Source organism: Hyla sarda, chromosome 1, assembly GCF_029499605.1.
Source record: "Hyla sarda isolate aHylSar1 chromosome 1, aHylSar1.hap1, whole genome shotgun sequence".
Lineage (NCBI taxonomy): Eukaryota > Metazoa > Chordata > Amphibia > Anura > Hylidae > Hyla > Hyla sarda.
The window spans coordinates 109,199,210-109,224,205 of NC_079189.1; the positions used below are offsets into that span (position 1 = coordinate 109,199,210).

General features: G+C 38.7%; 1 protein-coding gene across 2 annotated transcripts in view; it reads left to right on the top strand.

Annotated features, from left to right (window-relative positions):
• The window catches only part of LOC130357354 (EF-hand calcium-binding domain-containing protein 6-like), a 251,524-nt gene that overhangs the window by 115,399 nt on the left and 111,129 nt on the right, over window positions 1-24,996 (top strand). Inside the window, exons 14-19 of one of the 2 annotated variants that reach the window (XM_056560044.1) lie at window positions 2,782-2,866; window positions 3,402-3,526; window positions 4,434-4,677; window positions 6,074-6,246; window positions 7,083-7,245; window positions 18,518-20,734. In XM_056560044.1, the coding sequence (XP_056416019.1) occupies window positions 2,782-2,866; window positions 3,402-3,526; window positions 4,434-4,677; window positions 6,074-6,246; window positions 7,083-7,245; window positions 18,518-18,775 (1,048 nt within the window). In that variant the 3' untranslated portion in view covers window positions 18,776-20,734. Of the gene's footprint in view, window positions 1-2,781; window positions 2,867-3,401; window positions 3,527-4,433; window positions 4,678-6,073; window positions 6,247-7,082; window positions 7,246-18,517; window positions 20,735-24,996 lie in introns of those variants that run through there. The other variant, XM_056560048.1, reaches the window with a different exon arrangement.

The window sequence follows — 24,996 nt, forward strand, 5'->3', positions numbered from 1 at the left end:
CCTCGTGATATCCTGAACCACACCCCTGTAGATGTTGATGGCACATTTTTATGAGACCCCACCTCTCTGAGACTCTACCTGGAAGCGCCAGCTTCCAGGTAGAGTCTCAGAGAGGTGGGGTCTCATTTAAAAGATTACAGGGGGTTCCAGAGGTCAGACACTTATCCCCTATTCTGTGGGCCCCTTTAAAAACTCGGTGTTGTACTGTTCCTCTGCTCCTCCTCCAAAATGTTTATGAATAAATGTTTATGAATAAATCAGACTGCCCAGGGACATGCCTTCAACTGGTGATATCTAGTTGCCAATTTATTCAAAACTTTGTAAGAAGACTAACAGAGGAACAACACAACACAGTACATCATTCTTAGTTCATGAAAAATATAGGAATTTAATAAAATACACGTCAGGGCTAACAAGTCCTAAGATTGTCGAAAATAGACAGAAAACAGTGTATAGTACTGACCACATACATGAGGCTTCTAGGAAATCGAGTACATTTTTGAGTTCCGCCCTCTAAAAATGATGAAGGCAAACTTCAAATTTTCAAAGGCAGGTGGCTAAATTAATATATCTGGACATAAGAAAAATTTCTTATATCACAATTTCCAATCCCAATGCATTTCCCGCTGGAGAGGTGGCTGTTCATCAAGGGATCAAATAGGAACATGAACAAAAAAGCACATTATCTAGACATTATTACAACAATCAAATTTGTCTGATGAATCTGTGGAGCTAGGCATAATAAATCTGGCTTGTAAGGGTTGTTTACTGCACTCTCTTGATGATGTCTAGTACCCACAATGTAGAATTTTGTTGTATGCTTAACTCTACATTTGAGAACAACACTTCAATTTGTCTTGCGTGGGAATGGAAATTGTGATTTAGAAAATATTTCACAGTAGTGATATAAAAATATTTCTCACTTGTGATATAAAAAATATTTCTCTGGTGTGAACAGGACTCTAACTCTATCAAGAGGTTGTTGTTGGTAACTATTTCCTTTTTCCATTTGGTACATTTTTGGTTCTTTTGAGCAAAATACACTTGCGGAAACGTTTGGACCCCTTCTTTCTTTTTTTTTTAAATATAGGTTATGTTTTTTTTTTTTATTGATATATTTTAGTCATAGTACTTTGCCTGTTATATGTGTGTTCTGGTGGTATGCTACAAGAAAGGGTTAGCACAACTCCATTGGGCAGTTGACCACCCAAATTGGACTAGAGAAGAGTTTTTTGTTCTAATGAATCCAAGTTCCCCTAGTATGGTAAAGAAAAGAATTTGGCATAACCTGCCTGAGTGTCCAGTTGCATCCTGTAAATAGTTGACACGTATACTTGGTAGCGTTAGTGTAATGATGTACATATTTGGCATATTGTGTAATCACCTTGGTTATCTATGTGATAACGGATCATGGCTGATTATTGCTCAACATCCAGGAAAAAATGAATAAGATAGCAATCGGGGCAATAAATGGCCAAGACTCTGTGGACACTTTTCTGTACGTTAAGTCACATAGGGATTATTCTTGTATTGACATAAGCATTCATTTGCTAATTTGCTGGACACTGAACAGCTAATACCCTAATGGCCTCTCCGCCCAACAGTCTTGACTAAGTCCCCAATCCTTTACAATTATTTACAATACTTTTTTTAACTTCCCTATGCTTCATAAATGCCAATGTTTTGATCGCCTTAAGGAAAAGAATGAGTTAAATGGACCAACATTTTAGCCCTGGCTCTAAAACCGCCTCTTTTCAGAGTCCCCGCAGCACCTGCAGGATATTTGCACATACATAAATAAATAAATTAACAATGAATAAATAATTTTAATCCTGCCACCTTTAAGATTTGATCCTTTGGCACTGGCTGTGTGTTTGTCAATTCCTAAGTCTTTTTGATACAGTCTTCAGATACTTGGTGTCTGTCAGGCAAATTTTGGGTATTGTTTTCGCTTGATTAGTTCTGTATGACCCAGGGTCGCCCTGAAAATCCACATCACTCACCAGAACTTGGAAAGGCCTTCTTGCTTTTTAAAAGGATGCAAAGTGCCTGCCATTCCTCCGGACAAAAGCCTGGGAGGTTTGCAGCATTTGGCCTTGTCAAGGCGTCTGTATTGCTCAGTGAAGCGGAGATAAAGCTCATTGGGGTACACCTCGACTTCTACCGCACGGCTGTACAGTACTATTGCTATTGACAGCCAAAGAAGAATGCCTCTACTGTATGTGGAGTAGCCAGACCAAGAACAACTCTTGGTGTCCCAACTCCATAAAACCTTATTTTTATACAGTTTAATATTTGTCTATAAATTAAAGTTTTACAATGTATTCTCCTTGTGTCACAACACAATGCAAATAGAGATTTGTTTCACAACCTCACGTGTATTTTTTTTAAACTACATGGGTGTCACTGAGCCCTCTCTTGTTTTTTCTCAGTGTTTGAAGCTTATAAATGTATTTTATTTGTTGTTTTTTTGTTTCTTCTATTTTAAAGCACTGCAGAATATGGTATGTTTACAAGTTTATTATGATTATTAGAATTATTTTAATTATTACTGTTCAAATTATCTCCAACAATAAATACAAAAATAAAATTTAGTTTGAAAATATTTCTAAAACAACATTTCTGTGTTGTTGTCTTAGCTAGGATATGCTATACTATCCTGGCAACAGGGGAGTGATCTCTTTTTTCATATTTAGCAAATAAATTCTTGTAATTTACATTACTTTACTGATATTGCCATTTTAGAATACAAATATGATTTTTCAAATAATATTTTTGTAGTCAGGGCGTGCCAAGTCTTTTTGACCAATGCTCAGTTGGAAGCTCAAGGTTTGAAGAGGATGAACCTGGGAGAACTCCAGAACAGGTAAATAGTTTTCATGTGTTTACAAGGCACTGGCACATATACTGTATGTGATAACATGATACATTTTGTCCATTGTATCAAATATCATATTTAAAGGAGTACTCTGGTGCAGAGTATTCCTGCTCTGTCCTGCCCGGGCTGCAAAAAAAAATGAAAATGAACCATCACTCACCTTCCTGGGTTCCCGCCGAGCGCCACTACAGCTGATCGGTCCTCCGGTCCATCCTCTTCATACTTCCGGGTGTAACGTAGCGTCACATGGTGCTCAGCCTATGGCCGGGAGCCGCGATGTTCTGCCTCAGCCGGTGATAGGCTGAGCGCCATGTGACGCTTCGTTACACCCGGAAGTATGAAGAAGATGGACCGGAGGACCGATCAGCTGTAGTGGCACTCCGCGGGAACCCAGGAAGGTAAGAGATGGTTCATTTTCATTTTTTTTGCAGCCCGGAGCAGGAATACTCTGCACCAGAGTACTCCTTTAAGATGAATAATGAAGATGATACCTTTTAATGGTGCCTGTTGTTTTTTTTTATAGCTGTTTAAGATCATCAAAAGCCTCATCCATAACAACTATCGCGCAATGGAGAAGGAATTTGAAGATCTGGATGAAATAAATTCAAGACGTCTAACTCAAGAGACTATGTACTTCCTTTTAAAACGGTATGTGGAATTCAGTTATATAGTTTGCTATACTCAGTGTTCTTCACAGGAGACATAGTTGTTGTACTTTATTAATGACTGGACTGTTTTAGGACTTCATTAAGCACCATCTGATTCATACACAGGTAATAATCACCATAATCAAATTGTCCTCAGGCTTAGTACTGAGACCCCCACCTATCACTACAGTTAGGAGAAGCTTGCGGTTCGTGATTGCAGGAGTCAGGCTCTGTACACTTATAATGGAGCCAGTCCAGTCCATCAGACAGACTGAGCGCTGTTTCGGGGACTAAAGCCTTGTGCTTCTACTATTTATATCTAGAGATCAGAGTGCTGAGACCCCAACCGAAAAAAACTTTTGTCATGTTGCGTGACATTTTTTAAACCTTTAAAGAATGTCATTAATTCCATGGATATGACACTAAAGTAAGTTTTTTACTGTTTTTTTATAAGAATATTGATGGCCTATCCTTAGGCTGCACATGTTCTGGTAAGTGCAGCAGTCTACTTTGGTTATAAGGGTCTGCACATCTTTTTATACTTAGTAGCAGTTGTGCAGTGTATTGAATGTACAATACAATACATGTATTTGTTTTAAAATATATTTTTATTGTTTTTGAAACAGTGCAATTTAACAAAGCAGATGTTAATCATTCTAGGGAGAGAACAAAACAGGACAATACAAAGTCAATATATAATAAGAAGGAGAAACATAGCCTTAGATCAGATAGAGTACAGTTCATGGACTATATTAGCATTATACTTCTGTTTGACCTACACATTTTTATTAAGTATGGACATGTTTTTACTTAAAGTAAAACGACAATACTCTTACTTTTAAATGTTATACCCTTTCTGCTTCACGTGACTATTTCATACATTTATTTTTGTATTATTTCTTTCTAAGGTTTGATATCCAGCCTGGAGTCACTCGAGGAGAAATCCGCAGACTTTGGAGCACATTTATCACTAACCAGAACAAAACTCTTGACTACCTGGAGTTTGTGAGGCATTTTGGATACTCCCCTAAATCAGCATGCTATCCAAATGCAAAGATCAGTCCCCCAAAGAGAGGAGATGGAGATTTTAAGATCCGGTCTAAAAAGCTGAACTGTGACTCTGACATACTGATCGATAATGTCCGTGCAAAGGTAAAAGAGCAGTTCCTAACACATCAATATTAGTTAAGAACAAGTCAAAAGTTAGAATAGAGCATGTGGAAAACCATGAACTATGGGACAGTATCTTAGGGAATCCACAATCAGATGTAATGTACAATTTTGATCTCTATGGACGAATGAGAGTTGTAGAGCTAACCTGGGTTTGTAGAAGAGAGAAACAATGGATAATGGAATGTAGAACACTAAGAGCCCATGGATTGGAGAAGTAACACACATACTGAAGGCTATAATAAACCCATTTTTAAATCATATTGTGATGTTGGTTATAGATGTTCTGGCCTCCATTTTAAGTATAGCAATGGACCCTACCCCAATTAGTTTTACTTCTGTGTAGAATAGGTATTTTATCATTATTTATATCACCTACCCTAGTCATTAAGCCTTAGTAAGACCTCCAGTAAAGGCCCATTCACATTCCCCAATTATTTCCATTACCTTACCGAGTAACATGTATCACAGTGTTTCCCAACCTATATATGGCTCACAAGCTGTTCGCTGTCAGGGTACAGTGGGAGTTAATGTTTTGCAACAGCTGGAAACCACAGGTTAGAAATCAGTAATGTATTAAAGGGGTTATCCACCATAAGGTGATTTTAATACATACCTGGCAGACACTAATGGACATGTCTTGGGGCTAAATGGCTGTGTCATGAAATTACCATAACACTGTGGCTAGCTTTTTGTGAACTTGTATTTCCTTTTTGACTTTTCTTTTTTTGACTACAAATCCCACAATTCCATTTTCCTCCCTCCCACACATCAGCCACCCCAGCCATTGAAACATAAATGAGCTGCATCCATTCAAAAGACCTGTGGTTTTCAATCAGGGTGCCTACAGCTGTTGCATTAGTTGCAGATTGATCTCTCTCCCACCAAGCGATCACTCCACTCATTGAAGCAGACAGGCTCCCTGTCATCAGCTGACTAGTGAGTCAGGTCTCGACCGCATTGCAAGCTGGGAAAAATCCAAGACAACAGTCATTTTGTATGCTGTTAAAAATAAATAGTGGGGTGAAAATCGCATAAGAATTGTGAGAAAACCGTCACACACAGGTACAGACACTATATTATGAACTACACTAACTTTACAGCCCCTGTAGCTTAGTCAAAAAAAAAAAAATCCTGGAATACCCCTTTAAATATATAGGTTCCCATGTGTTAGTCAAAACTTCTGGTAATGTAGTGATCAATAAATTTATTACTGCTTATTACTGCTCTAAATTATTTTTAAAATGAAATGTTGTATCTGTCAATGTAATCATACATGTTTTTTTTTATAAGGTATATGTTTAATTTCTACATATATATATATATATATATATATATATATATATATATATATTATTATTATTTTTTTTTTTTATAGGTGGAATATTTGTGGGATGACCTCCACAGAGAATTTGGAGACCTTGATCCTTATCACACAGGCTTTGTGAGCAAAGAGGAATTTAAAGATCTGTTATCCGAACTTTGCATACATCTGAATGACTATGAGCGAGAAATGTTATCAAAGAAGTTTGAATCTAATGGTGATGGCCGGTGAGCTTCCTTACATTTACCTACTGTAAAATCAAAAACATTGTTTTTAATAATCACTTTAACCATTATTTTGTAATCTTCTGCTTCTTATACATTCCTTCTTTCTGAAAAATGCCAATATAAGCCAATATTGGTAAAGTCCTATTTAAAAAGTATACCATCCCAAACATTATTAAAATAAGATGTCACTATATGACATATTGTGAATTTACAATGTTGAGTTATGAAGGACAATATCTAGAAGTCCAAAAGTGATGTGCAGCACAAGATTAGACTGTGTTTACATTATGTTTGAAAACTCAACCACTACATTTTGCATATTCAAAGGGAAAGCTCCCAGTATGTGCCAAATAGAACTCCACATCTGCTGTATGCTCCAGAGGAAGTTGTGTAGTTCTTTCCAGTCTGACCACAGTGTTCTCTGCTTAGCCTGATACCTCTGTCCGTGTCAGAAACTGTGCAGAGCAGGAGAGGTTTGCTATGGGAATTTGTGCATGCTCTGGACAATTCCTGACATGGACAGAGGTGTCAGCAGAGAGCACTGTGGTCAGAATGGAAAGAACTACACAACTTTCTCTGAGGTATACAGAAGCTAATAAATACTAGAAGGATTAAGAGTTTAAAAAAGAAGGAATCTATAAATCTGTTTAAATTCCTGGCACCAGATGATTTGAAAACATTATTTTTTATTTTGAAGTACCACTTTAACCTCAGACCATACATTCATGTAGACCCATTTCGTAGCCACAATCCAATGAAGAAACATTACTGAATAAATTTAATATTTTAATTAAATTTGTTTTTCATCTGCTTATACATTTTTTTTTCATCCTCAGGGTATCCTACATTGAATTTTTAAAACCTTTTGAGCCTCGTCGAAAAGCTTTGAAGACTAAAACCAATATGGATGCTGTTATGCAGAGTTCACAGTCTGAGGCAGATCCATCTGAAAATCATGCAAATGACCTGGGAACGCTGACATCAAGAATGCGCAAGAAGGTAAATTCACTTAGGTTCTTTCTCATACAGAACTAATGCAGCAATGAATTACACCAGTCACCAGTCCCACCTATCTTTAGAGGAAAACGGTCACCAGTTCACCTGCACTATAACCCGATACACCGAGTTATAGTGCGGGTGAACAGGAGACCAATGCGGGGTCTCTGACTGCTATACATACCTGCAGTCTGGTGCCCCGGTCCCCAGAAGGTCCCCCTCTTCCAGCGCTGTCTTGCGCTTTGTGTGGGCCTGCCAGCCAGATTTAAATATTCAGAAGCGCCAGTCACATGAGCACTCAGTAGACACGAGTGGTCACGTGACCGGCACTTATGAATATTTAAATCCAGCCAGCGGGCCCACCTCAAAGCGCAAGACAGTGCTGGAAGAGAGGGACCTTTGGGGGACCAGGGCGCCGGACTGCAGGTATGTATAGCAGTCCGAGACCCCGCATCGGTCTCCTGTTTGCCCACACTATAACCCAGTGTAACGGGTTATAGTGCGGGTGAACTGGTGACCATTTTCCTTTAAAGGGAATCTGTCAGCTGTGTTTGCTGCTAAGGCTATGTTCACACGGCAGAATTTCTGTAGTTCCACACAAATTCCGTTCAGCAAAGCTTGCTGAATGGAATTGTGGAATTGCTATGTGTGAACATAGCTTAGAGTTCCTTTAATTGGGAGAGGGCACAAGCCGGCTACTACCTGTCGGTATACAGGTGAAACTCGAAAAATTAGAATATTGTGCAAAGAAAATTTATTTCAGTAATGCAACTTAAAAGGTGAAACTAATATGAGAGAGACTCATTACATGCAAAGCAAGATCGTTCTAGCCGTGATTTGTCATAATTGTGATGATCATGGCTTACAGCTTGTGAAAACCCCAAAGCCCCCCCCCCCCCCCCCAATTACTTTTATTTGAGGCGCCATGTCATCTGCTGGTGTTGGTCCACTGTGCTTTTTTAAGATCAGGGTCAACGCATCCGTCTACCAGGAGATTTTGGAGCACTTCCTTTCCTTTTAAGTTGCATTCATGAAATACAATGAACTTTTGCATGATATTCAAATTTTTTGAGTTTCACCTGTAGGAGTAAAGTGTTCTGTTCACATGTAATCCAGCAGGCGGTGGGAAACTAGATGGAGGTGCTCTGCTTAATAGTAAATAGAATGTACAACCGGGTCCACTTTTAGCAATAATACTGTAAGAGGAAGCAGGTATTAGAAAGCGGCACTCACACGGTAGGAGGGATAAAATCTTCAATGCTTTATTGTGATTAGAACATCATGCGGCTTCGACAGTTGAAAGTCCAGGGGAAGGAGAGAAGATATGGTTAAGGATAGTGGTAGCTACTTTGTGCCATCATGCGCTTCGTGAGGCTTAAGCCTCACGAAACGCATGATGGCGAGAAATTGGTACCGCAAGTGCCGAAGTAGCTACCGCAGATTATATAATCTGCATGGATTAAATACCTATTGCTCCCCTCTTGGGAACCTCTTTCGTGAGCAAGGGTAGAAATTAAAACAATCTACAACCTGCGCATCCAGTATTGTAGAAAATATAAATGTTTTATTTTCATTACGCAAAAAAAATAAGATATAATGAAATTTGTGTTATTATTACGCTTTTCAGAGGATGAACCTCCGTGCTCAGATAAAACAGGACATAAAAGTCTTAAAATGGAACTACGGTAACTAGCATATAAAACAACATAGCCAATTTAAATACTAAGCAAAAAGGATCCATAGGACATGGTAGGAAGGGGAGACTAGAACACCAGTCTCGTGACAACAGTTCACTGGATGACAAAATCCAACAGGGGAGTACAGAATGTCATGTGACAACATAATATACTAAAAATGTAATAACTATACTAAAAATAACTTGTAACAAAAAGGACAACTGTGAAACATTAATTATTTAATTATTTATATCATAATTATAAATAAGTATAAACATATGTAGCAGATATAATAGGCTGATCAGAGTGAACTGGCAGCACAGGGAGAAAAATGGAAAATAATGAAGAATAATATTCGAAGGGAAAAGATCATACGGCAGGCCAGATATAATACTAGTTATGGATTTAAAGCAATATACTGTAGATCCATAGTGGTTACACAGCGAAAACATGCTTAAACATTAACAGTGTGGAAAAAACATTGCATAGGCATACTGGAAATGCAGATAATTTGTAAAAACTATAACAATGTTGCGATATATATATATATATATATATATATATATATATATATATATATATATCTTGCTCCCTAAATTCTTTGAAGCAAGATATTTTGCTTTAGTCAGATTCTTGCTCTTGGTTGGGCATGTGTTGTTGATATACTGTGTTGTCACATGACTTGTGGGCTTGTATTCTGTCATCCAGTGATATGTGGTCTCATATCCTCTTCTTCTATTTTATTATCCAATCATGTGTTGTCATATGACTTGCGGTATATCCGCTCTATGTTGTCATACAATCATATTTCCTCCCTTGACTTATGTTGTACTCTCCTATTCCTATCATGTGCTTTGGACCCCTTTTGTATTCTATTTAAACTGAGTTTTTATATGCTTGGTTTGTGCTAGCTAGCTCTATTTTATGCTCTTTATGTCCTGTTTTATTTGAGAAAGGTGGTTAATCCTCTGAAATGAGTAATAACAAGAACATAAATGTATTTATTTATGTATTTATTTAATTCTATGTCTTATATTCATTTAAATGGTCATAGTATAATACTGTACAGATGCTATAGAGGAAAGTGGGTGTTTCTAGCTTCATACTATCAATTATTGCAAGGGTGGTTCATTCAAAGTAAATTGTCCAGGTTTAACAATCTCGTTAAGGGTACGTTTACACGGACAGATCCGCAGCATATTTTACGTTGTGGATCTGCCGACGATGGACACTACATTGTGCCTCAAGCTGGGCCTGCTAGTACCAGCAATCCGTCGCTACGAGCAAACACGCTGCAATGTGCAAGTTGCCACACGCATGCGCAGTATAGTCCCACACATCACATGCACAGTATACTCGCACACATACTCGCACACATACTCGCACACAAAAAAAACGCCAGAAAAGAAACCTGTGTTGAAACCTAGCCTAAATAAAAAAATAAATCTTCTAATAATTCAATCTAATAAATCTGAGATTAGTTATTAGTAGCATACTGCTTGACTGTGGCTATAAGGAAGTGTATATTAAATGCATACAGAAAGTTTTTAGACTCTTTCACTTTGTTCATATTTTGTTTTGTTGCGTCCTTTTGCTAAAATTAAAAGTTTTAGTTGAAGCTCCTTTGGTAGCGATAACAGCCTCCAGTCTTCTTGGGTATAATGTCACAAGGTTTGCGCACCTGCATATGGAGATTTTCTGCCATTCTTCTCTTCAGATACTCTCTAGCTCTGGTGGGTTGGATGGGGACTATCGGTAGAAGCCATTTTCAGGTCTCTCCAGAGATGTTCGGTTGGTTTCAAGTCAGGGCTCTGTCTGGGCCACTCAAGGACATTCACAGAGTTGTCCCTAAACCACTTCTTTGTTGTCCTGGCCATGTGCTTACTTTCATTGTGTTGAAAAGCAATATTTTGGCCCAGTCTGAGGTCTAATGAACTCTGGATGAGGTTTTCCTTAAGAATATGTCTGTACTTTGCTCCATTCAGCTTTACCTCAACCCTGACCAGTCTCCTTGCCCCAGCTGCTGAAAAATACACCTACACAGCATGATACTGCCATCACTATGCTTTACTGTAAGGATGGTATTGGACAGGAGATGAGCAGTACCTGGTTTCCTCCAGATATGATGCTTAAAATTGAGTCCACAAAGTTATATTGTTTTTCACAGTCAAAAAGTCCTTCTGGTCCTTTTTGCACACTCCAGGGGCTTTCATGTGTCTTTTACTGAGAAGAGGATTCTTTCCAGACACTCTGCCATAAAGGCCAGATTGGTGTATTGCTGCAGTGATGGCTGACCTTCTTCAGGTTTTTCTTATTTGCACCCCCCCCCCCCCTTGGCAAGACCCTTCTGCCCTGATTATTTAAAATGTTGGAGTGACAAGCTCTAGGAAGAGTCCTGGTTGTGCCAAACTTCTTTCACTTCAAGAATTATTGGGGCCACTGTGCTCTTGGGGTTTCTCAGTGCGGTAGAGTTTTTTGTACTCTTTTCCAGATCTGTGCCTCCACACAATTCTGCCTCTGAGCTCTACATGCAATTCTTACCTCCTCATGACTTGGTTTTTTGCTCTGATATACATTGTCAGGTTTTACATCTTATATAGACAGGACTATGTATTTCCAAATCATGTCCAATCAACTAAATTTTAATAATTATGACCATGCACTCGACTTTATTTTAATTTAGTAGAAGGCCGCATAAAAGTTAAAGGAGTTCTACAGCGCAACATAACTTATCCCCTATCCAGCATACTGCCACGGCCCCGTCCAGGAGATCACGGGGGGCCCCAGTGCTCAGATCCCCCGCGATCTACAGTACAGACCAAAAGTTTGGACACACCTTCTCATTCAAAGAGTTTTCTTTACACATGTGGAATTATAGACATAACAAAGTGTGAAACAACTGAAAATATGTTATATTCTAGGTTCTTCAAAGTAGCCACCTTTTGCTTTGATTACTGCTTTCCACACTCTTGACATTCTCTTGATGAGCTTCAAGAGGTAGTCACCTGAAATGGTCTTCCAACAGTCTTGAAGGAGTTCCCAGAGATGCTTAGCACTTGTTGGCACTTTTGCCTTCATTGGGTTCAGGTCTGGTGACTGTGGAGGCCAGGTCATCTGGCGCAGCACCCCATCACTCTCCTTCTTGGTCAAATAGCCCTTACACAGCCTGGAGGTGTGTTTGGGGTCATTGTCCTGTTTAAAAATAAATGAAGGTCCAACTAAACGCAAACCAGATGGAATAGCATGCCGCTGCAAGATGCTGTGGTAGCCATGCTGGTTCAGTATGCCTTCAATTTTGAATAAATCCCCTACAGTGTCACCAGCAAAGCACCCCCACACCATCACACCTCCTCCTCCATGCTTCACGGTGGGAACCAGGCATGTAGAGTCCATCCGTTCATCTTTTCTGCGTCGCACAAAGACACGATGGTTGGAACCAAAGATCTCAAATTTGGACTCATCGGACCAAAGCACAGATTTCCACTGGTCTAATGTTCATTCCTTGTGTTCTTTAGCCCAAACAAGTCTCTTCTGCTTGTTGCCTGTCCTTAGCAGTGGTTTCCTAGTAGATATTCTACCCTGAAGGCCTGATTCACACAGTCTCCTCTTAACCGTTCTAGAGATGTGTCTGCTGCTAGAACTCTGTGTGGCATTGACCTAGTCTCTAATCTGAGCTGCTGTTAACCTGCGATTTCTGAGGCTGGTGACTCCGATGAACTTATCCTCCGCAGCAGAGGTGACTCTTGGTCTTCCTTTCCTGGGGCGGTCCGCATGTGAACCAGTTTCTTTGTAGCTCTTGATGGTTTTTGTGACTGCACTTGGGGACACTTTCCATCTAGAATATGACATATTTTCAGTTGTTTCACACTTTTTTTGTTATGTCCATAATTCCACATGTGTTAATTCATAGTTTTGATGCCTTCAGTGTGAATCTACAATTTTCAAAGTCATGAAAATAAAGAAAACTCTTAGAAGGTGTGTCCAAACTTTTTTTTGTCTGTACTGTATAACTTTTATAACTTAAGTTATATTGCACTACAGATGTCCTTTAAAAGGTCTAAAAACTTTTTGAATGCAATGTATAACAACTTTATAATGAGACATGACTCCATTCAGCTCAAAGCTGGACTGAACCTGTACTAACAGCAAGAAAATGGCAAAGCAGATTATCAGCATTATTGAGGAAAGTCCTCAACATGATCAACATGATCGACATATTAATTCATATTTTTATAGTGAGACACCAAGATGTATAAAAACCAGCACTGCATGTTATGTAGTCATGTATTGCTGCTGAAAATATAACTGTTTAATGATGGTTTTACAATAATTTGGTTGGTGTGATTGGTTTTGTTTTTCATTAGTAAATCAGATGCTTGTTGTTGTTTTTATTGTTACTACTATTTATATGTTATGGATATAGATGGCTTATGTTTTATCCCAAATCTATTTGTTCTTGTTTTCTGTTGAGTCCCTGGTTAACGTCTTCATTCTAATATGGGGTGTGCAGTTGAGACATTTAAAGTAAAGGGAAGTGAAAGTCTTGAAAGTATAGTTAAAATAGCTGTTCTTGGAGATTTGTGCAATAAGATTTGTGGAAACTACAAGAAGATCAGGGTTTGAACAAGTGTATTCAGACATGAATCATTTTGTGAGCCCATTGGTGTTAAAATAATATAAGATAGCAGATTGGAGGTTCATTGGCTGATCACTCGAGCAATAACAGGGCCTTTCAGCCAGTAATATATTCTACTAGTTTTGTAACTAGTTTCCCGCTGTTGTAAAAAATGTTGCACCCTATGTATTGCCCTTTTTACCAGAACATCACCCAATTTCCCAAAAAAGTGGATGAGTGTGCTGATCTCACCGGCTCAGTTCACATTGTCTGATGTGTTCTCTAGATTCCACTGCCTTTTAATTTAAAGGAATTGAAGAAAGTAGATGTTTGGTTGGATTCTGTTGTTCTCAATTGGAATCAGTTTTGCTTTAAATGTTATTAAAAAAAATAAAAATAAATAGCATCTGTCACCTAAGGTACTGTGATCAATGTTTTTCTGTCAAGCCAAGTTAGCCATTCAGACATAGCTCCCATCCAGAATGGCTGTATCGGATAAAAAACATTGCATGCAATGTTTTTTCAATCCAGTGCCCCCGCACTGTACCCCATTTAAACCTATGGGGCCCGGGATGAAATGTCAGTTGCAACAGATCCCACTTGTTGCATCCAGTATTTCCATTTTGGGATGGCTATGCATCACCAGACAAATGTGAACCTAGCCTCTGCGGGTAAAAACACTAGTCCTGGCATCTGTGTTCTTTCAACTTTGAATGCAAAGACAATAAACATATATTTAGTGATCTAAAAAAAAAATATGTCAACCACAAACTGCTACAACATAGAAACCATAATGTAAAAATGAATCCATAGTAAAAGCCAAATGTTTAATTTTAACTTGAATTGTCTGTTACTTTTCCCAAAATTACAGTGTAGGCAGTTTTATGTTACCGTATTAGCTGGTTTAACTCGATAAATTTGACTATACATGTGTGAACTCGTGTTTTTTCCACCTGTTCCCTGCCTAGACAATTCTAATCTTGTTGTAGCCCTAGACTTTGTATTGTATGTGTGCATAATTGTTGATGGCGTGTATACACTTGAAATGGACACCCAATAAATCACTAAACCAAAGCAGGGTGTACCTGCTGCAGACTGAAAATGGGCGTCCCTTAATAATGACAGATTAGCTGAGGTTTTGTATTGATATAAAGAAACTCACAGAGGACAGATATGAGGTTGTGACCATTTGCATTGGGCACCCGCCTATATTATGTGCATGGCTGGCCAAGCATGAAATGATAAATAGTGTGACCTGAAAAGTACTGCATCATGCATGTATTGCCCTCCTTCCCCTCATTCAAAGGAATTGAAATACTTAGCTTTCCCAGTTAACCTCTTCTTTTTATTTAAGTCCTGCTGCCCCAGCACTGGGATAGAGCTACATTTTAAGGATATACAAGCTTCTAGTGTACTATTAGTGTTCTATTCTGGGGAGGCTATGTGTTAACTATGTAAGGACCAATATAAGGTCCAATATAACTATTATAAGGACCAAATCACAGTATTAATGGTATTTTATGGATATATATATATATCTCCATAAAATACCAATAATATATATATATATGTGTGTGTGTGTGTGTGTGTGTGTGTGTATATATATATATATATATATATATATGTGTGTGTATATATATATATATATATATATGTGTGTGTGTATATATATATATATATATATATATATATATATATATATATACACACACATGCTGGAGGCATCATATGGTGACTACTACAATTACCCGGTTTAGCAATCACTGGTATGATTATCTTGTCAGCTAGTCCGGCATTGGCCAGGATTGATAGCCACTATTTCTTTTAGACATTCTTGTTACATGAGGCCCAAAATATATATTTACATGGAATAAAAAATAATAATAATACAACTCATCTTAGCATTGGGTCATGCAATAACTCCTTATGCTGCTTTTTTAATACTGTTCAAGGAAATAACACACTGACTTATACAATTTTCTTTTCTCATTTACTAACATCAGTGCGTCAAACCCCTTTAATTATTGTTTAAAAATTAAGTTTAGCAACTTTTAAATATATTTTGCTTTAATTCCTCACATTTTTTTTTAGCTCTAATCCTGACAGACCCCATTATAATCCACTAAAGCAGTTGTCTTAAACTGTGGCCCTCCAGATGTTGCAACACTTCAACTCCCAGCATGCCCTTACACTGTTGGGTCAGCACATGCTATTGCCATTGTGTTTATAACACCACATTATATTATATATCCACTTAAATAAGAAAGGGGCTATCCAGAACTTTTTTTTTTATTAATGGCCCATCCTCAGGATAAGTCATCAATATTAGCTTTGTGTGGTGATGCAGCCTGGCATCCTGCCATTCAGCTGTTTGCCAAAGGTGTGGCACCTGCATATAGAGTTAAAGGGGTACTCCCCTGTAAAACATTTTAACATTTTAACTAGTGCCAGAAAGTTAAACAGATTTGCAAATTAATTCTATTTAAAAATATGAATCCTTCCAGTACTTTTCAGCTGCTATATGTTCCACAGGAAGTTCTTTTCTTCTTGAGTTTCCATTCCGTCTGACCACAGTGCTCTCTGCTGTCACCTTTGTCCACGTCAGGGACTGTCCGGAGCAGGATAGGTTTGCTATGAGATTTTGCTCCTACTCTGGACAGTTCCTAAAATGGACAGAGGTGTCAGCAGAGAGCTGTGGTCAGACAGAATGGAAATAGAAAAAGAAAAGAACTTCCTCTGGAAGATACAGCAGCTGATAAGTACTGGAAGGATTAAGATTTTGAAATGGAAGTAATTTTCAAATCTGTTTAACTTTCTGGCACCAGTTGATTTCAAAAAAATGTTTTCCAGTGGAGTACCCCTTTAACCAAGCCAGAACTAGCCAGCTCCATACACTGCTCCTATGCACTCCAATAGGAGCTGAGCTGCAGTAACTCAAAGTATATAAAATTGATGGTGCTGTCATCTTCTGGCCCCTTATATGCAGGCACAGAGCTTATTGCCCCTTATATGCAGAGCATCACACAGATCTGGTATTGGTGACCTATCTTGAAGATAGGCTATTAATACATTTAACCAAGGAAACCCCTTTAATTATTGTTTAAAAATTTTTTGCAACTTTTAAATAGATTTTGGGTTTTAATTCCTCACATTTTTCTTTTAGCTCTAACCCTGACAGACCCCATTATAAGCCACTAAAGCAGTGGTCTTAAAACTGTGGCCCTCCAGATGTTACAAAGCTTCAACTCTGGTATTGGTGACCTATCTTGAAGATAGGCTATTAATACATTTAACCCAGGAAACCCCTTTAATTATTGTTTAAAACATTTTTTGCAACTTTTAAATAGATTTTTGTGTTTTAATTCCTCACATTTTTCTTTTAGCTCTAACCCTGACAGACCCCATTATAAGCCACTAAAGCAGTGGTCTTAAAACTGTGGCCCTCCAGATGTTGCAAAACTTCAACTCCCAGCATGCCCGGACAGCCAACGGCTGTCCGGGCATGCTGGGAGTTGAAGTTTTGCAACATCTGGAGGGCCACAGTTTAAGACCACAGCAGTAGAGTCTATTGGTTACTGTTTGTATTCCTGTTATGCCATATCCAGCATAATGGATTCAGTTATAAACAGATGCTTTAATGCATGTGTAAACAGAAAGGCTGGTTTATTATAGCTATACTTTACTGATACATAGTAGCCAAAAATTCGGACATGACATTGGTCATTCCTGAATAGAGGATAGTTTGCACTGCATAGAATTGTATAATTGTTAACCCTTAGCTGTGAGACGTACTAGATCATTATAGCTTTACAGTCCCCTAATGTATTCCAGTTCACTCACAGCAAGCAGAGATCTTGAAAATGTTAAGGAAGTGGAAAAATCATTTTTATTAGAAAGTTGCAGAACTCTTCATTGATTCATGATTAAAAGGGGTACTCCAGTGGAAAACTATTGTTTTCAAATCAACTTGGTGCCAGAAAGTTAAACAGATTTGTAAATTAAAACAACCAAAGAACACGTAGGTGCAATCACCGCAAAGCAGAGACTGTCGGGTCTAGAAGTCCGGTGACAGGATGCCGGGTCATGGCATATTCGTTGGTGAAGTGTGGTGCTCGGAGGCTCCGAGCGCCACACTTCACCAGCGCCTATGCCGTGACCTGGCATCCCGTCACCGGACTTCTAGACCTGACAGTCCCTGCTTTGCGGTGAGTACACCTACGTGTTCTTTGGTTGTTTTATATTGATACTTCATATCTGTGTACGTGCACCCCGCATGAGACATTGATTAGAGGTCACCGAGGACCTTACTGCACACAGCGTCAGGTGATATAGCCCCTTGAGTGCTCTCCCAATTTGTTGAAGATTTGTAAATTACTTCTATTTAAAAATCTTAATCCTTCCAGTACTTATCAGCTGCTGTATACTACAGAGGAAGTTGTGTACTTCTTTTCAGTCTGACCACAGTGCTCTTTGCTGACACCTCTGTCCAAGTCAGGAACTGTCTGGAGCAGGATAGGTTTGCTATGGGGATTTGCTCCTCATCCGGACAGTTCCTGGCATGGACAGAGCTGTCAGCAGAGAGCACTGTGGTCAGACAATAAGTACTGAAAGGATTAAGATGTTTAATAGAAGTAATTCACTAATGTCCAACCACTTTCTGGAACCAGTCAATTTAAGTACCCCTTTAACCTTTAGTTATATAAAATTCCAAACACCTCAGAACATCTTTACACACCACAGAGCTGGTTTGTCAGTTTCAGAGAACAGGCTTCGTCTCTTCTTTATTTGCACCAAAGTTTATGATGAAAATATGCCAATGTAAATACAAACCCTCTTAGTCTTCTACATGCATGCAATAGAGGTTCAGCTGTATTATAGTTCAATACTTTTGTTCATTATAAACTCTGACATATACATTATATATACTCAAAAGTTCCCATGTTGACATGGGGTTTTTTAAACTTCCATCTTTTCTAATATGCAGCTAAAAGGAGAATGGAAGACTCTACGTAGAGCTTTCAAGAAGCTGGATATGAACAGCAGTGGCTACTTGTCTCTGCCAGAATTTAGATCTGTTTTGAAGCTTTGCAACTTTGTACTTGACGAAGATGAAATTTATCACATCATGTCCAAATATGACCAGAATATGGATGGCTGCATCAACTACAAATCTTTTCTAGAGCACACGTGTAAGAAAGAGAAGCCTTCTAGCCCATCAACACCATTGGCAAACACTGTCTAAGGGTCTAAATTTGTTCGGATCAGACTCCTAGATTGTTTACTCACATTCCTACCATGGTTCTTTAGCTGTTGATTGTCTGAGCATGGTGGGGCTTGTAATTCCTCAACAGCGGAGAACCATCTGGTTGCCTCTACCGACTGTTCTTCCAAAACTCCTTATCAAAAAATCTGATGACGTTAGGCTCCTGTGGTATGTACCAGTCCTACAATAAATCGCCACCCTCACAGTATACTACCTTAAAGCACATACATAATAGTCCTATAGAAAAATGTGGGTAGGCTCAACAAATAATGAATAATGCATAATCTTTATTGAACATACAAATATACAATATAAAATCCTTTCTCATTCATTTCACTCATTTCTTATCAAGTCCATTTTTACCTAACTTCTCTTTCCTTAAAAGGTTTTCCAGGAGTTAAATATTAACAGACCATTCCTAAAAGGAGTGAAATCAAGGAGCCCCTTTGTTGTTTACTTAGGCATAGCACTCAGTGTGGCAGAATCAGGTACTACAGCTTTGTTCTATTCACTTTTTTTTTATTTTTTTTTAAAGAGGTTGTCCAGTGAAAACCTTTCTTATCCTTTTTCCACAGTATAGGGGATAAGTAGCTTATTGTGGGGGATCAGACCACTGGGATCTCCGGAATGGGATCCTGGCTCTCTTCATTTCTATGGCAGTGCCAAAATGACCCGAGTACAGCACTTGGTCATCTCTCGTGCTGTCTACCACACGTGCTCCTTAATGGGAGCCAAGGCCCCATTCTGGAGATCGTGTGGGTCCCAGAGGTCAGACCTCCTGTGATCTGTGAGCTACTCATCACCTATCCTGGAATAGGGAGTAAGATAGTTTTCACTGGAAAACCTCTTTAGTTACATCCACCCATAGGGATAAGACAATATGGGGGAATTCATGGGGGAAGTCTCTATTTTGAGAAACAATTTTGTAAATTTTTTAACTTCAAATCGCAATAACCAAGTGAACAGAGCTTGGTGTAAACTGTGCATGAAAGGAGACATGACTTCCTGCAACCCCGGATTTATTACAGTTTACTCTACAGAGGTAATGTAGATTGGAGCTAAAATCTATGCTAGCTCGGAGCACCTCTTCATATATCAGGGACTTGGACTCCATTATTTGGGCTGTAGTTTGTCTCTATTTTTTTGTGCAGTTGCTTTCTGCAGCAATGTTTTGCGCCAAACCATATAGAATATTTTTTGTGACATTGGAAGTCGTGATTTCAGTTGAAATCATGCAGTGGTCAGGAATTTATTATTTGCGACCTTTCAGTTTGTCGCATATTTTGGCACATCTGCGCTTATATAGGCGCAATTCTACACCAGTCCTCAAATGGCTTAGAAACTGACTGCGGACAGCATTATTAAAAAGACAAAAAGTCGCACAAAAAGTCGCAGAGGAATCACCATACAAAGTGAAGTACTGAAGTTAGAAATGTGATCAGCACCAGATTTATCACATGCCTTGTAACACGTAATACATTTGGTGCAGGTACATAGTTTCTACCGCGTGAATTAATGGAGTAAAAAGACCTTCTCCACCTCCACTTTTCATGAGTACCCCTCAAAGACCTGTGTGTGAAACACTGGTCGTGATAAATGTCCCCCTATGTCTGGGTAAACAATAAAGGAGTCAGCAACACCTAAAATGTCAGTAACTGGGCCACCATACAGGACTCCTGTTAAACTCTTTATCCATTGTCAACTCATCGGTGAAGGTTTATTTTGTGTTCTGTACAATTCTTTTCTATCATGTCTGGAATTTATAATGAATGTGGGACAGTACTTTGATGTTATGCAGAGTTAATCTTTTTGAACCAGTCATTTTTAGGATTAAAGATTGTATATTAAGCTAAATAGTATATATACTGTACACTGTTACATTGGACTCTGGAAATATAGGTACTGTACTATATTAAAAATAAACTATTGCCATGCTTGACTGTATTTTATATCATTGCATTCATTTCTTTGCATATAAAGATTAGTCATATCCAGAGGTATATAAAAATGCTTGGCCCCAGTGCAACATTTCATTTATAGTTCTAGTCTCCTGGAAACAGAAAGGCTAAGTTTCTACTTGTTTTTTTGTCCTGCATTTTTGGTTTGAAAAAAAAACGCAAGAAAAAACGCCTGAAAAAAATACCAGTGCAATTTCCTGCGTTTTTTCCTGCGTTTTTTCATTTCTGTGGAAATTGCATTTTTGGTCCCTGTGGTGTTTTTTTTTTTTTTTGGTACCCAAAATTTGTTGGGTACCAAAAAAAAAAAATACATAAAAAATAAAAAAGGAAGCAGTAGTGATGTAAAAAAAATTATTTAACAAATTAATATTTTTTTATAACGAAATTGTAATTCATTTTTAATAAAGTGTTTGCGTTTCACTTTTTTTTCTCTCTCTCTCTCTCTCTCTTTTTGGACATTTTTTAGGTAGTACTACTACTCCCAGCATGGAACACACTGTTCCATGATGGGAGTAGTAGTACCTGTACTAATAGACATATCGCCCCATGCGATTGTCCATAATATAGCAGAGATGCAGAGCGGCTCTATACAGCGCTCGCATCTTTGCTCTGTTCTCTGGCCGGCCAGTGATGTGAATACAACATCACTCATTCATGTTTTCCGCCCAGAGTGGGGATTGGCTGGATGGTTGCAGCCAATCACAGCTCTCAGAGGGAAATATTAATGAGTGATGTTCTATTCACATCACTGGCCAAAGTATAGTGCAGAGATGTGCGCTCTGTATAGAGCCGCTCCACATCTCTGCTATAGAAAGGACGATTGCATCGGGTGTCAGGAGTGATACCCGCTGTGATCTGTCTTTAACTGCAGGTACTACTACTCCCATCATGGAGCACACTCTGTTCCATGTTGTGAGCTGTAGTACCTGCAGTTAAGTAAAGATCACAGCGGATGTCACTCCTGACACCCTCTGTGATCCTCCTGTATAATGTATGATGCGGCGTCCGCTCTTCTATGGTCTCCTGCACTGACGTATATATACACCTATTCATATTTCCCGCAGGGAGTTGTGATTGGCCGGAACCATCTGGCCAATCACAGCACTCTGCAGGAAATATGAATAGGTGTATATATACGGCAGTGCAGGGGACCATAGAAGAGCGGCCGGCCGCATCTATTAATTATACAGAAGGATCGCAACAGACCCAGGGCGATCTGTCAATTAGTACAGGTTTTACCACTCCCATCATGGAACAGTGTGTGTTCCATGCTGGGAGTAGTAGTACCACCTAAAAAAATAAAGAATAAAAAGTGAAAAACACACACACTACATTTTTATTGTTGTCCGCTACATTTTTATTGCTCTGCCCCATACATAAATTGATCCCTGTTTAAAAATGAATAAATATTTTGTTATAAAAAAGATAAATTTCGTCAAATACAATTTTTTCCATCACTACAGTATCTTTTTTATTATTTTTTTTATGGTACCCTACGAAATTTTATTAAAAAAAGGTATCTCCATCACTTTTTTGGATCCCTAAAGTCCAAAAGAGAATAAAAACTGCCTGAAAAAACGCCAAAGATAAAACCCACATGGCATTTTTCTTGTTGTTTTTTTACTCCCAGAGACTTCTAGGGGAGAAAAATGCCACGATTTCAGTGAAAAAACGCCAGTAGCTCAACATGCTGCGATTTTGCAAAACCGCCAAGGAGCTGAAAAACACCCAAAAAAGAGTGAAAAAACGCCAAAAGGATAAAAAAAAATGCCAAACTGAAAAACGCCATGTGGAAAAAGAATTTTGCGATTTCTGGCTGCAGCGTTTTTTGGCCAAAAATATGCCATGTGGTTTCCCAAAAAATTTAATAAAAAAACAAGTAGAAACTTAGCCAAAGAGAGACCTTATGAGCTCCCTCAGGCTCCTGTGCTCCTCTGCCCCTGAGCATATCATAAAGAGGGAAGGGTGGTGAAGTCTTGAATGGATCTTCAGAAAGATACTAAGAAATGTATAAATATATGGAAGGCAATTCAGGAAATAGTATAATTGTATAATTGTTTACATGTATTATGGATTATAGTTGTTATATTTATTTTTCTCATATACAGTATTTTAATTTATTTAATCTTGATTCAATTAATCAATGTACAATGATACATTTACATATATATCATAGCTGATGTTGTCAGTGTAGCAGAGGTAAGTTGGCCATACACAATGCTTCAGCCTACAGCTACACTAAATACACAAAAGTATTGGGACCAACCTCTTAGTCAGAGAATTCTGGTCGTATTGCCTTTATACACATTAGTGAAAGAATAGTAAAAAAAAAGTTCACAAAAATTTAACATGGTACACCTTCACTGTTTGGCCAATCACAACTCTCAGAGGGAAATATGAATCTATGATGTGAAGTTCTCTTTACATCACCACTCCAGAGTACGGTACAGTGCAGAGGAGCAGAGCGGTGCAGGGCTGCGTGCCTCCCGCTTCTCCCGATTATAAATTATGATCGCAATGGGTCTCAGGAGTGAGACGCGCTGTGATCTGTCCCTTAATGCAGGTACTACTGCTCCCAACATGGAACACACTCTGTTTCATGCTGGTAGTAATGGTAGATAAATAAGGACAGACAAATAGTTAATATAGCATTAAACACAAATTTTTTTAATCAAAAACAACATTATTAAAATATAGTAAATACATTAGTAATAAAAGTTTCATAAAATGAAAATAAAAAATATATTATTTTTTAAAAGAAATTTTTTGGACCCCTTCTCCATTTTTAATATTGCTGGGTACATTTTCAGGTCCCTGCCCGCACACATAAGTTGTTCCTTACTTAAAAAAATAAAAAACTTTTTGTTCTAAAAAATAGAAAATTTGTTCCCTACAATTTTCCCATCTCTACTGTATCTTGCAGTTTTGAAAATTCTGCCAAGGAGCAGAAAAACGCCAAGTGGAGATTGCATTTTGAGATCTCCTATTGGTTTACAGCTAACATCTGGCCGCAGTGTTTTTTCACAGAATTTTTTATCGTCAAAAAAAAAGAAAACAAGTGGAAACCTAGCCTTACCCAAATGGGTTTTAGCCCTGGGTGGTGGATAAACGCTAATGTTTTATCTCAGAACAATATTTCTCTATTTTTTTAATGTGATTTATTGTCCAGTAAGTGAGTCCAGAAACACCAACGCAGCAAGGTAACATAAGGGGTTAACAGCACTGTACACATGAGATACAGAGATTATTCTAGAGTTAGGTCTCCTTTAATGGACATCTGCAGCGAAAACAACTTTTACCCTATCCATAGGATAGGGGATAAGTGTCTGATTGTGTGGGGTCCGACCGCTGGGATCCTCAGGGATCTCCCGAACGTGGCACCCGCATCGCCGCGCTGTGCATCGACCTCAGTGAGGTCGGGAGAGTCAGGGAGGCACGAACACTGCATCCCCGCCTTTCCCATAGAGATACATGGAGGTGGCGTGCCGGCCGCAACCTCATGTTGCGGCCAACACGCCTCCTGCACAGGAGAGCCCTGGCAGATCCGTGGCCCCGTGCAGAAGATCGTGGGGGTCCCAGCAATCAGATCCCCCCCCCCCCCCCCACAATCAGACACTTATCCTCTATCCTGTGGATAGGGGATAACTTGTTTTCACTGCATATTTCCTTTAAGGGCCAACATCACATGGCAGGTATAAGTCTGATAAGTCAATAACAGGCCCTGATTCTTACACTATCTAGTCTAACGTTGCACGGTCAAATAATTAAATTGAATCTACACCAATATACCTAAAGACAACAAAGACCTACAGTAGACTGTTCCGTGCCAGAATGGTGAAGTTAATGTTATCAGAGTGCACAGTAGACAAAAAATAAAGAACATGCCTGGTCTTTTCAGGACATTACCAAACTTATGTGGTTCTGTGCAGAATCATATTTTCCCCTAGAAGCACAGGGGCAGACTTACCATTAAATGCATCAAATGCAAGTGCATCATATTATTGGTGTAGTTTGTGCCCCAATACTGATGTACATGCTGTGCACCCTCTTGATTATGTGTTTTAGATACTTATTAGACACTTTTGTGCTATGCTTGTCAAAGGGTAAGACCTAGAAGGAATAGGTGTGGTTTATGGGAAAGGTGGTGTGACTTCAATATAACCTCAGGAACTAAAGAATCTCCAAAATGTAGGCACATATTTTTGGTGTAAAGTAAGCCAACAAATAGTTGGTCTAAACTTG